The sequence below is a fragment of the Lutra lutra genome, chromosome 5 (genome assembly GCF_902655055.1).
Source record: "Lutra lutra chromosome 5, mLutLut1.2, whole genome shotgun sequence".
In the NCBI taxonomy this organism is placed as follows: domain Eukaryota; kingdom Metazoa; phylum Chordata; class Mammalia; order Carnivora; family Mustelidae; genus Lutra; species Lutra lutra.
This window is the reverse complement of record NC_062282.1, coordinates 147,894,934-147,908,834: the sequence shown is the minus strand read 5'-3', so window position 1 is coordinate 147,908,834 and position 13,901 is coordinate 147,894,934. Positions and strand designations below refer to the sequence as shown.

Sequence of the window (13,901 nt, the reverse complement as noted above, 5' to 3'; positions counted from 1 at the left end):
AAAAAAAAAGGAATCCGAACAGAATCAAATACGAACTGTGCCACAGTTACCATGTGCCTTCCCTTCATTCATTCTCTGTGTGAGGCAGTGAGCTGGGAGCATATGGCAATTTAACAACTGAGGCCCTTGACGCTCATAACAAAGTTAAACGCTAAAAACATCTGCATCCAGAGGTAAGTTGAATTCTTATGACTCGGGGAAATCAGAAAGCGCCTGGGAGATGGGTCTTGACATCTAGTGGAATTTTAAGGCCAAGAGGAACTGAACTAAGGGATGAGGACTACAGCAGCCAATATTTAGTGTAACTGGGTGAAAATTACAAAATGTCCAAGCATCAACATTGTAATTCGGACTTCATTAAAACTCCCTTTCTGGCCATTCTTCCCCAAGCATGGGGGACAAAGGCAAGACAGACGTCTCTGGCCGAGGAGCCTTCACGTGGCTTCTTTACCTGGGCCTTTCCTTACCTCCAGCTTCCATCACGTACGTTCCTAATGTCTCAATAGCATTAGCCTCCGGAATGCCAAGGGCTTCCTGAACTGCCTTTTACTGAACTGTGTTTTAAGAAACAACGAAAATCTGATAAAGATGAACTCGGTGAGGGAACCACTTGTCCCCAACGGTGAGTGAAACACACTTCATGCAGTTGAAAGGGCAGGAGGGCTCAGGAACTACTTATTTTCTCCAACTCCAGCTCAATTGTGAGGATTCACAGCTCCAAATCCAATCTCCAGGCCTAGTGGGACATGGAGGGTAATTCCCCACTGCACCCAGTCTACACACCTTCTATTCTACCCTGGGGACACGGAGAAGTGTGGCAGGGGATACAGAAAAGATGAACGTGCACACCTTGGAGGGGCAACCTGATGCGGCAGGATGAAAATGTCAATGACTTCAACCAATAAGTCATTTAAACATTATTATCAAAACAAAACACACACAGGCCACAGAAGAGAAGAAGTTTTAAGGCCCTCTCTCTAATTGTTCTCTGAAAGTAGCTGTGTGGAGGCTGACCAGCAGCGGAGAACACTGGAAAGTCAAGAAAGAAAGGGACAACTTGCCTCCAACACACAGAGAGTCCTCAAGTATAGTGAAGCCTACCAATGGGACAAAGGTCATTTTCTTTGTCCCTAATCTTAACACCAACCGTTCTTAATTTAGAGGGTAGATTTTTCTTACCTGAGATTCCTCTGCACTTATAGTGCCTTAAAAAAGTAGTAGTAATAGGATTTCTTTTCACATTTTCTTGACTGAAATACATCCATACCCTAAAATGCCTATACTATGGGAGACAACTAATATAACATGCCTGCGGTTTGCTTTAAATGACTGCAGAAAACAAAAGGAGAGGAGAGAGAAATGTATTTTTTAAATATGTTTAAAATTTTTAGAAACAAAGTTTTAAAAAACTTTGGCAAATGCGGGTAACTACTAAAGCAAGGTGGTAAGTTCATAGTGGTTCCAGTCATATTCTTCTCTCCACTTATGCAGAAATTAGGAAATTTCTGTAATAAAAAGGCAAATAAACTGCCTGACCTAGCTCTCTCTCAAAACCTTTTAAAGCCAGCTCTACTTATGGGCCTACATGAATTCTCCCATTTCTGAAGACTAGTAATGCTCATTTTTCACGATTACGGCTTTAACTTCTTACTTCACATCTGCATGTACGGATTTTATTTCTGTAGTGAAAGAAGAACAAAACAGTCCTTGCCCTCAAGGAGCTTATAATCCTTTCCCTCTTAGATCCAACCTACTTCATTCAACAAACTCATTTCCCAAAAACCCACTATGGCCGGACACTCTAACACATGGATACAAACACCAGGTGTCTAGCCTTAAAGAACTCACAATGTAATAGAATTAGAATGCAGTTAAAAGGAAAGAAAGGGAAGAAGGAGGAAAGAAAAGAAAGAAAGATCCCAGTTATTTCTCAGCTGAAAACTTCACTAGCTTACCCCGGCATAAAGAATCAAACTTCTTTACCTAGAAGTCAATGTCCTTCATAATCTAGCCCTGAGTGCCCTTGGGTCCAAATATGCCGACTTTTCCACTTCCTGGCCCTCCATGCATATTTCTCAATGTGCCTTTCCTTAGGCCATTTCCAAAGCCTTTAAAACTGTATCCAGTGCACTCTATAGGTCTGAACCCTGACAATCCTTTCAAGGCCCAGTTCAACGTCCCCATAAAGATCACACCCCTAGGGGACGCCTGGGTGGCTCAGTTGGTTAAGCAGCTGCCTTCAGCTCAGGTCATGATCCCAGCGTCCTGGGATCGAGTCCCACATCGGGCTCCTTGCTTGGCGGGGAGCCTGCTTCTCCCTCTGCCTCTGCCTGCCATTCTGTCTGCCTGTGCTCGCTCGCTCTCCTCTCTCTCTCTGACAAATAAATAAAAAAATCTTTAAAAAAAAAAAAAAAAAAAAAAAAAAGATCACACCCCTAAAATCCATCCTGCACAGGTTCACATTCTTCCTTCAGCAGTTAACAAACGCGACGTCCTGTACCTTCTCACAGCCTCCACAATGTTCACCATGGTGTCCTGCCTACAGAAAATGCACAGTGATTGTCTTATTACCAATACCCTAATTACCTCTGGATATTTAAAAAGATGAACCCATGCCGGAGGGTAGCCTGTTCTCTGAGGGCCAGTCTTCCCAACCCAAGCCAGAGCAGCTCTTCTGCTGGTCTCTGGTACTCAAATCACTTTCAGCTGCTCAATTCCCAACAGAATCTGGGTGCAAAAACAGAACTGAAGGGCTAAAGTCTCTTACCACGGATCCTATTCTGAATCCACCAACAACATTAAAACAAAACGAAACAACAAACTAAGTGGAAGATGACGGTAACCATGATGTGGTGAAATCAATGTGGAAGCTCTGAGATGAGCTTGCTGAATCACTTCTCATTTGGCATCTACGTTTTTTGTTGGTTTTCTTTTTTTTTTTTTAAAGATTTTAAACAGAGAGAGGTCACAAGTAGGCAGAGAGGCAGGCGGGGGTGGGGAGCAGCAGGCTCCCCGCTGAGCAGAGAGCCCGATGTGGGGCTCAATCCCTGGACCCCGAGATCATGACCTGAGCCGAAGGCAAAGGCTTTAACCCACTGAGCCACCCAGGCGCCCCTGGGGTCTACGATTTTAAACAGCAACCCCACTCTCCTGTTTCACAAATCAACCACTGTGCTCAACTGGAGAAGTACTGGTAAACATCTCCAAGGTTTTCTCCTCTTTGTGAATGCCAGGGGAAAAGAGTGAGTGCAGAGTCCCCTCAAGTACTGGGATGGTTGGGGATAAGGTAATTCCAAAAATCTAACACAAGGAAGCACTGGGGCCACACTCTGCATACTGTGGCACAAGGATCTGCGGAGGAGCCTGTCTCTGCAACGAAGCTGTGAGCTGGACAGCGAGGAAACAAGGACTGGTTATATGGTCTTACTCAGCTCTGTCTATCCTCAATCTAACAGCCTGGTACGCTGAGGGACTCAGGAAGTGCTCCCTCAATTAGGGAATGAATTCCACCTTTGGTTAAAACCTGTTCGAAATGCCAACAGCCTGTTAAAAAGTCATGTAGGGAAAAAAGGTTAAATAGTATATTCAAATGCCAACTGCTGTTAAAAAGTAATGGAATGTAGAAGTCACGTGCATTTGGTATTTAAGCAGACCAAGCAAAATCTACTGGGGTTTTCCTTCTTCACAACCATTTCCAACAGCTGACATATACCATTTCCTAAGAAACAGTTCCATTTCATCCCTCATCTCATCACTCTTTTCTACTTCTTGGATAGAGCAAAAATGTGTGTGGCGGGGGTGGGGGGGGGGATATTCCTTTCCTGCTGCCCTATCAGATCAATCCTTCGCCAGTGTTCCTGCCTCAGTTTTAACCGGTTCCTGCTTTTTTATTATACATTAACCTATAAAAAAAAAAATCTAGAGTCAGTGAGAGAGTGATTATCAAAGAATGGAAGCTTCAGGATCAGAGTGAGGGTGGGTGCATATACATCCTAATCTGCCTCCAATTTAATTAAGAGTCACTGTTGAAATTAAAAGGGACCATAACAGGTAAAAGCCTGCACACAAAATTATATATATATGTGTGTGTGTGTGTGTGTGTAAATGTATATATGTATGTATGTACACACACACACACATATATCATATATCTGTATGGCCATAAAATTGAGACTATCTGAAAATAATTTTTGAAAACTCTTTTCTCATGTTATGTGTAATTTTTCCGAAAGACACAAGTACTAAACACTGATGGGGCTGGGGGGTTGGGGAGGTGGAACAACTCTAGAATTAGATCATTTGACCAGATCCTCACATACAAGGCTGTATGAGGATGGTGATGAAAGGAACATTCGTCCAAAAAAGCAAAGGTAATCAATCAAGTTAGATACCATTCAGTTCATTAGGGGGAAAGAGGAGGAGGAAAGGGAAGTAGTACTACTGTTCAGGGAAACAGTACCACTAGTTAGCTCTCCAATGACCCAAGAGTTTTTAAAACAACTTCACCTGAATATGTAAGCTCGACAATCTATATGTTATTAGGCTAATGAATGAAAAGCCCAAAACAAAGGAACAAAATATCCAACAATCGTACCTTTTAATGCTTTCTCTACTAGTTACGATTTCAAAGCATTCCTCATAGTTAACATGGTCATGTAAACAGTAACTGTTCTCTTAAGACTAGCATTCTTTAAAGGAATGAATGTTTAAAACAAACAAAAATGTCACGCTGTACTCTAAGCCAACAACCCACCTCAAAGAGATGATCAGGAACAAATGAAAAAATGTCTAAGAAGGAATGTCTACGGAAACACGTTGTCTCCTACTGAAAAGCCAGAAGCAACAGAGAACTCCATTCGGAGAGTATGCGGCTATTAAAATTGAGGGCTAAAATTAATGCCATTAAAGACATTACTGATTAAGCTAAAAAAAAAGATTATAGAAGAGCATATAAAATAAAACACATACATGTATCAGTTATCTCTAAGTGGCATTTGGTGAGATTTTTTAATGTTTTCTCCAAAAAAAAAAATTTTTACAGAAAATCACAATGAGCCCGCATCATTTTATATCAAAACTTTAAAAGAAAAAAAAAAGATTCTAATAATTTGAGTAAATTCTGTCCAATAACTATGTCCTGGTGTACTTTATGGTGTACTTTAGCCTCTCTGAAAGGCAATCAGACACCATCACAACAACAAACGCACTCTTTGAGTCAGCAATCCCATTTATCAGTATCTACCCTACAGGTCTTCTCACCCAAGTGTGTGAAGACACACTTGTGTTCAAGAATATTTACAGAAGCATGGCTTACACTGGATATGCCCTAACTGTCCATCAACAAGGCCTAGATAAATTATGTAGATTCATACAATGAAATACTGTGCAGCCGCTAAACAGAATGAGGCAGCTCTGTGTGCTGGAGTTCAATGCCATCCAAGATAATCTAAGGTTTAAAAAAAAAAAAAACCACAACCGAAACTGCATGTATCAACTAACAGAAGGGAAAGGGGGAAGAAAAAGACAAGTTTCTGCGCAGACCATCTCCAGGACACACAAAACCCCATAAACAGGGCTTATAAAGAGTGGCTGCCAGTGGGCTGGAGGTCTAGAAGTCAGAGGTGGTAAGATTTGTCATTGGGAACACCATCAATCAATTTATATTGTTTGAGTTTTTTGTTGTTTTTTTTTTTTTTTTACCATATAGGTAGGCTACTTTTTAAGTTTTAAGGGATTTTTTTTTTAATGGGGCAGTGAATTACTTTGCTGTTGTATAAATAAATACGCTGAAGGAAAAAAAAAAGATTTCCAAGTATCAAAACAGGCGATCAAAACACCTGTTTTTAAAAGTTTCAAAAAAAACCTCTCAACTATCATTTTGCTGCTTTAGGCTTATTACAATCCCTGAAAATTACACACAACTGTAAACCTGAGCTCTTCTTTTGGACAGAGGTGTTTACACTGTTGCTAGCCAACAAATCCACTTCTGTCTAACCTAGCTCTTGTCTGGCTCTCAGGATTGTAGCAGTTTTTAAAATCTCTTCTTTCCTGCTATATTTAATACATGTTCTAATGTGAAAGGATTTTCTATTGGCCACACAATAAATAGAGAATAAGGGAACGGATTTTCTCCTTTTCCACTGGTATTAATCCATTCAGGTCAGTGTGGCCTGGCCTTCCCCCACAGAATAACAAACGCAAATGCCTAGCTAAGACACATAAGACAATGACTCACTAAATATAGTAGTTTCTACTCCACCGGTGTTCTTAGAAAAAAAAAAAAAAATCAAAGCTAAGAAAATACATTACACTTAACTATATTCTCAAGTGGATTCAGTGCAAGCCTAAGGGCTCCGATCAACTGCCACTAACATGCCCTGTAACTCTGGGGAACCCAGGAATTGGAAGGGCTTCCAAATCAGAGACAGAAAATGATCCTTAACATCGTGACCGAGGTCCTTGTACCGCACTTGCGCAAAGAATTCTCAAACACGGGAGAAACGACCAACAAGGTTTGCTGGAAGGGACACCTCATCAAAACAGGTCTGTCAATGCTGGCTGACTCAGCAGCCGCTGTTTATAGTTAGGGACCAGACTTCCTGAAAATAATGGTAAACACTTAGAAAGCCAAAATGAAGAAGTTGGACTCACCTTTCACACTTTTTCTATTAACATCTGCCCCCTTTTCAAGCAAATACTGAGCAATCTCTTTGTGTCCTTTGTAGCACGAAATCATCAAGCATGTATGCCCGTGTCGGTTGGACACCTCCAAGTCGGCTTTGTGTTCCACGAGGTACTTCACGATTTCCAGATGGCCATCGAAACAGGCAGCTCGAAGAGGAGTGGAATTGGTTAAAGTTGTGTTGTTGACAGACGCTCCATGGTTTAACAGGGACTGCACCACCTTCAGATGTCCCGCTGCAGAAGCGGCCCACAGCGGGGGAGCCCCCTCGATGGTTTCGCCATCAAAATTGACGGAGCCCCCCACTTCTATGGAGGCACTGCACTGTTCGAGGAGGAACTCCACCATGTCAAGGTGCCCATACCTGGCGGCCATCAGGAGTGGCGTGGCTCCATTTGTTTTTTCCGAGATCAAGGAGGAAACCTCCTCTTTGGATTTGCTGGCCAACAACTTGGTGAGAAGCCGCAGTTTGCCATCCCGAGCTGCGTTAAACACTGCTGTCTTTAGATCCATTTATGTCCAGTGGAAAGGCTGCGCTTTCTTTATCCCTCAAAGCAAAGCTCTGGCTTAACTCTTAACGACACAGGCAAGAGTGACAGGAACCAAAGTTCAACGTCAACCGCTGCACCCCAAACGGATATAAAACCACGGAGAGTCTGTCGCCTTACTGCCTTCCGACATCTGACCACCAGAGCACCAAACTAGAAAAAGGAAAAGGAAGGGGAAAAGTAGCAGTTTCGAATTTTCCAGAGGTGAAGGCAAAAACACTGGGTTTTCTTAATTCTTACTCCCAGGTGGCAGGGGGTTGGGGGGGGTGGCGTACTTTAGGGACGACTCAAGCCACCCAAACACGGTGGGAAAGAACACAAAAAGGTGCACACCGACCCCAATGTTCTGCTGGCAGGCAGTTTCTCTTCTATATGCGGTAAATTGAACACTCCAGGTAACCGGTTTTCTCGCCTCCTAAGCAGCCAAGCTTTGTTCTAGTTTTTGCTTTGCACACGCCCAGGGAGAGTACAACCGAAAGAGGCAAGAGCCGCGGGTCCAGCAGTGTTTCTCTCTCACACATCTGCAGAGGAGAGCGAGCCAAGGGCGCCAGGCTCGAGGCCTCGCGGTGGCCAGAATGGGTTTCGCGAAGGAACAAAAAGGTCGGACACAACAAACCGCGGCCAGCCAGCGCCAGAGCCCTCGCCCTAAAGGTTCTCTTTCCTTACAAACTACTCGAGGCTCTCAGGAAATCCGGCCGCCTTCTAGAGAACTTCGCCCGCCCCATTTCGATCCGTCCCCCCAACCCTCGCCAGGGATCGCAGGTTCCCCAGACCTCCGTGCCCCCCCCCAATAACCTTCACCGCCACCTTCTCCAGACCCGGGTAGCTCCTCCCCGTCCTCCCCGAGCGACCACGACCTCTGCCCGGCCGGCCGCCGAGCCCGGGGCCTCCAGCCCGCAGCCCGCCGCCCGCCTTCCGCGGCCCGGGGGCTCCCTCCTTCCCCTTCCCGCCCGGGCCTCCCCGCGGGAGCCTCAGGCCGCAGCCACTACCTGCCCGGGGGCTGGTCCTCTCCGCCGCCGCCGGCCGCTAGGGCTCGGGCCGCCCCCTTAAATGGAAACCGTTGTCCGCGCCGCCGCCCGGGCCCGCCTGCTCCGCCTGCAGCCGCACAGCTCCTCCATGCCCCGCGCCCCACAGGAATGAATCCGGCCGCGCCGTTCGCCCCGCCCCGCCACGCCGAGCCGCCTCCCGCCCTCCCCGTCCGCGCGGGCTACAGCAGCTGCAGCGGATGCCGCGGCGGATGGTGTAATGGGCTGCGGGCCGGGGGCCGGGCAAGCCTGAGCGAGGTTTCACATCACTGACGCGGCAGCCGCGCCATTGGGCCGGGGGAGGGCGGCGGCCGCCGCGAGCAACCGCGTAGGGGCGGGTCGGGGCGGCCAGCCCGGCGGAAGACGCTCCGGCGTGAGGCACGCCGGGGGGCGTGGCCCCACGAGGGGGCGGGGCCGTGGGGCCCCATCGCCCCGCGTCTGCCCCGGTCGGTGGAGGTGGTGCGGGCGGGTCGCGGGCTTCTCCGCTCGGGTTTCCCCGCGCCTGTTTCTCGGAAGGCTGGTTGGCGGGACCTTCGGCTCCCACGGCCAGAACTTCCAGAAGGGTGGCAGTTCCTATTCCTCTCTCACACCCATAAATGCTCTCGGACTACTCTTTCTCTCCTTTGGGTAGAAACACACCGAGCTCTCAGATCTTGGAAAAACAAAAGACCAGAAAAACACTGGAAACAGAAATAGGAGAAAAAGATCCGTTGGGGAGGCTGCCAGACATGATTTGGTTTTGTTTTTGTTTTTTTTTTTAAAGTAAGGACTCTAAAAGGTACAAAATTTACGAAAAGTGGTAAAATTTCAGAGCAGTGTTAAGTCAGCAAGGTCGAGCTCCTGACAACAGTAAAACCAGCACATGGAAGCGGCACGAAGAAAACTTACCACATTTATGACGTTAAGACATGGGATGTAAGAAACTAGCTTGAAGAAGAGTGTAAGCATGTTGGGAATGACACCGTAGTGAATCGTGATGAGTAAAGAGGGTTTGAAAAACTGATCAAAGAATTTTTTTAAAAAGGAAAAAAAAACCTGATAATCTCTTGAGCACTTTATTTTGGGGAACTTAAGCTCAAACCCAGTTCCTTGAGTACCACTAGGGGAAAGAGATTATTAGGTTAGACAGATTATCTGACCCCAGCCTCACAAAAGTAATCATTATTTTTGAAGTCAGACATTTCTTTCTCTCTCTCTCTCTCTCTCTCACACACACACATACACACACAGAAAAAAATCACAGCTTCATTTTTGCTTACTGACTCACAGTGTTGTTGATAAATTTATGTACTTTTGTAATTGATGTAGTTGGGTTGTAGTTGTAGTTATAGTTGTAGTTGACATAGTTCAGTGCATAACTGAAGTCTAATTTTCATACAACTACATATTTTGCTTTTTTCCCCTTACCATACTCTAAAGATTTCTCATGTTTTTACAGTCTTAATAATTTTTTATTTAGGTAGTCAGTACACAGGCTCTACATTGGTACTCCAAAATTCAGGTTACTAGCATTGAGAAGAAAATATAGAACAGAATATAAAAGATCAGGGCAGCCTTCTTTAACAATCAACCAGCCCAGAGGACTAGCTGTTTTATCCTTAGTGTGCACGTCACAGTTCTATACTCCCAAGGTACGATAAACACCAGTCACAAACCCCAACCAAGACCTAGCCTGAGCTGATTTGTCTCTCTTACAAATTCAGTGGTAAGATGATGTAAGTGACCTGCAAACCGAGATGTGCACCCTCTGGGGGATTTTCAAGGGGCAAGTGCACACTTAAGATCATTTTAAGATTGCTTGTTTTTCAATCTTCAACTTGCATCCATAGTACTTCCAGAAACTGATTTGCTGCTTTAAAGAATGCGGTCAAATTGTCTGCCTGTTTCCTTTCCCAACTGTATCACCACAGGCATACATTTTCCAAATTGCAAAAAAAGGAAGTGGGGGAGAGGGAGGCATAACTCTCATTCACTGAGAATCTTAAAAGGGTGCCTTATTCCAGGGTATAAAAACTTCAGGGAAACTGTGTCAGTTTTTTATCAATTGAAAAGACTGGACTGTATGGAGAAAGTATATACTTCTAATGGCTGTGTAACCAATTCTTCTACAAGTCATACGATTTCCAAATAGTTGCTTTCAATAAAGGATGGCCTTGAGATCACTAAATGAGTTGTAGAAGTTAGAAGGAGTTCAAAGAATTGAAAAGTTCAAAACGCCTTACAATCCCATCTACTTATTAATGGTAAAAATGGTCTTAGAATTTACAAAAATGAAAAACAGAAAACCCTGATGCTAAACTATATCTCTTTCTTGTAAGAAGTAGTATTCAACAACAAACAAATGCAGTAATTGTAAAAAAAAAAACATACTTAGGTCTAATTTTAAAACTTTGTAATATATTTCATATTATTTTGAATACTTGATTATTACTAATAAATATGATATCTCAATCTAGAAGAAGTGTTTCAGCACTTACAGTCTTTTAGCCAGAGGAAAATTAAAAACTGAAGTTTAAATGTATATATTTTTTCACTGCAGAGAAATATAGTAGGGTGATAGAAAAAATACATTCAAACACAGAAATGCATGAAATTAGGATATAATCCTCAAGGGCAAGAATGTGAAATGGAGTTATAGTGTAAAGAGAGAAATAAACTAGGTAAAATATACTGTAGGTAAAGAAGAGGCTTTTCTTATATTTTTAAAACGGTGAGTAGTAGGCATAATGTCTATGGTGTTTAGATTGTATTGGATTTATTCAAGAGAGTGACTATTCCATTTTAAAATGTCAATGTTTACAGTATGCAGGAAATTGCATTCTTTGCAACTACTTAAACTTCCGATGAAATATTTTAAATGTTAACCTAAAAATATGCAAGAGGGTAAATAGTATGTCCTATAGTAAGCAGAAATGTTTAAGGACCCCTAATTTTACTCATCAATCCCCTATTGGAAGTCGTCTCCGTTTCTAAAGATTGCAGCAATATTTGTTCTTCTAATTTTTTTTTTTTTAGTTTTTACTTTTCTTAAAGAACATCAACTAAAATTACTTTATTTTGTCGTGGTTAAATGATCTTACATTCTTTTTTGAAACACCTGCCTCTTCTCAACCCTTTCTGAATGGAGAGGAAAAGCTTTTGGTTTGGCTGGGTTGGTTGGATAGGGATTGGTTTGGTTACTAAAGCTTTGGATTCTGGTTTAATCAGCAATTATTGTCTTCCTAAAAGCCTCAGAATGCTCTGGGGGGTATATACCAAGAAGAACGCTGGACTCAAGTTCTAAGGAGCCTTCAGATGTGCAGTGGGAATCAGAGGACTGGAAAAATAGGGAGAGACCCAGAAGGCTGGGGCATAAAATGAGGAGCCACTGCCAGGAGCCAAGGTGAATACTTGGTCTGCTCTGAGGGGAGCCTGGTGTCACCTGCACCCACAGCTCTGATTCATCGGCCTTGTGGGAGACCCAACACTTTACAAATGCCTGGGAGGGTACCTCCCTAGGAGGCCCCCAGGACACTGGGAGCCCAGAGGCAGCACGACCCCATGCCTGAAAGGGTGATGGCGACCAACTGGACTAGCAGAGGGAGGGCGCTCTTATTACGAGAACAACACACACTTTCAGGCGTATAGGTTTTCTTCTTTTCATGTATTGCTTTGGGACAAATTTCCAGGGGCTGCGTTATGGAATTTCCTTCTGGCTTCTCATATATATTGTCACTCCGCTTTCCCAAACAGTTGGGCCAGCAGCAAAAGAGTATGCTGAATTCGCCAAACCGGGCACCCACTGCAGATTACGTTTCTTCAATTCTTGCTAGAATGCGGAAAATGATGCATCAAATTTCCCCAAATTTGCCTGGCCACCCTTGAGATTTGGGGGGGGGTGTCCATATAATCTCCTGTAATTCGTAGGGTATTCCTTTTACAGTTTTCCTTCTGGAGATTTTTTTTTCCTTAAGTTTATTTTTTAATAATCTCTACACCCAACGTGGGGCTCGAACTCATGACCCCGAGATCAAGAGTCACACACTTCACTGAGTGTGAGGCAGGCAGGCGCCCCTCTCCTGGGGATTTTCGAGTGTTTACCTCTTGCTGGCCTCTGCTTAAACCAGAAACCTCCATGAAACAGTCCGCTTGCACGATTTTGGTGATCTTCATTAATTTGGTCTGATTTGGGTGAACAAGATACTTTTTGTTTTTAGTGACGAACTGAACAGCAGTTTAATTCAGAAAAGCATGAAAGGAACCTGTTTCAGTGAATAGAAAAGTAACACGAAAATAGCACGGAGGCACCCAACGTCATTGAGAAACCTATTTAATCAACACCGATCATGTGTCTGACCAGGGTGCGAAGGATTTTAATTGTTATAAATCCACTCATCGTGTGCATAGTTATTGAATCGTATTGTGTATTCTGTTGGAGGCTGAGTGAATATATGATCCCTGCTTTCAAAGAATTCATGGTCTGTGGGAGAAATGTAGCTATAAACAGATCGGAGTGAATGAGATATGTATATAAACAGCCACGAGGGCCCAAGGGATGGAGCTGCCAAGGCTCCCAGACTCCTTGGGCGAGTCTGGGAAGGAGGTGTGGTTAAACCGGATCCTGAAGCATGAGTGGGAGTAGACCCAGCCAAAAGGCAGTGGGAGAAGGGAGGGAGCCCAATGGAGAAAGCAGGGAGCTGATGGCCCCTCCCTTCTTCCCCACTCACCCCCCAGACACAGGGTGGGACCCTAGGCAACCTTCTGAATGTGCAAAGCCCTCACTCCCCCCCTCCCACAAAGTACATCAAAGCTCACCATTTCCAGGTTTTTGGAGGAGCTTGGCTGGGTGGATGCAATCTACTTAAAGCAAGAATACATCCAGGGGGTACTCACCTTTTCCAAAGGAAACTCATGAGCTCCGATGAAGCTTACGGTAGTAGAAGTAAGACAGAGCAGAATTCTTTCAGCCAGAGATTTCCAGATTCCCCCTGTGTATTTTGGCCTAGCCTCTCTTTCCTTCCTGAAACAATGCAAGAGGAGGAGGCAGCAACTTGATCACCAAATTCTGATCATCTTCTCTTGGCACAGTCTCCCTCGCTGGTATGGTGCCATCATCTTACTCATCCCATTATCACAAGCTAGAAATCTTGTGTCATTGTAAAAGTATCTGTTTCTTTCCTCTGTTAAGCCCGTTTCCTGAAGTTGTCAGGGCCCTGACTCCAGCTCTCTACAAGCAATAGATGAGAAAAAGCCTGCAGATTCTCCAGAACTGGCTTCTAGCCTCTGATAGTCTCCACCTGATACATCCCAACCCAGCCCACCCAACACTGTCCAGAAGTTCTGACCCAGCAGCCCAGATTTCTCAAGGAGGTGAGGATGTAATTGGTCACTCAGAGCAGGAAATCTGTTCTGGGGATCTCGAAGAGCTTCAAAGAGGCTCCCAGGTGTGGGCAGATGATAGAGACCAGAGTCACCCCCAGATATGAAGCCACAGTCAGAAACACACTCCTGTCCATCAAGGGCAGCTGGCAATGATCCCTGTGTGTTCATGACCTTTAGTCTCGGACCTTCTTCCTGCCCTGACCTCTGTCCCTGCCCCTGCCTGGCTGCCCATGCCTGTGTGGGTGGCCATTAATCAACCAGGAATAGCTGCTGCCTCACCAGGAA

General features: G+C 44.5%; 1 protein-coding gene across 3 annotated transcripts in view; it reads right to left on the bottom strand.

The window, feature by feature from the left end:
• FEM1C (fem-1 homolog C) overlaps nucleotides 1–13,228 on the bottom strand; it is a 30,863-nt gene extending 17,635 nt beyond the window's left edge. Inside the window, exons 1-2 of one of the 3 annotated variants that reach the window (XR_007127675.1) lie at nucleotides 8,220–8,604; nucleotides 6,652–7,383 (exon numbers count right to left, since the gene is read on the bottom strand). Coding sequence is in view for 2 of the 3 variants with exons in the window: in XM_047731324.1 (XP_047587280.1) it covers nucleotides 6,652–7,195 (544 nt within the window). In the remaining variant the exon portion in view is untranslated. Of the gene's footprint in view, nucleotides 1–6,651; nucleotides 7,384–8,219; nucleotides 8,605–13,127 lie in introns of those variants that run through there. The other 2 variants (XM_047731324.1, XM_047731323.1) reach the window with 2 other exon arrangements.
• Nucleotides 13,229–13,901: the final 673 nt, after the last annotated feature.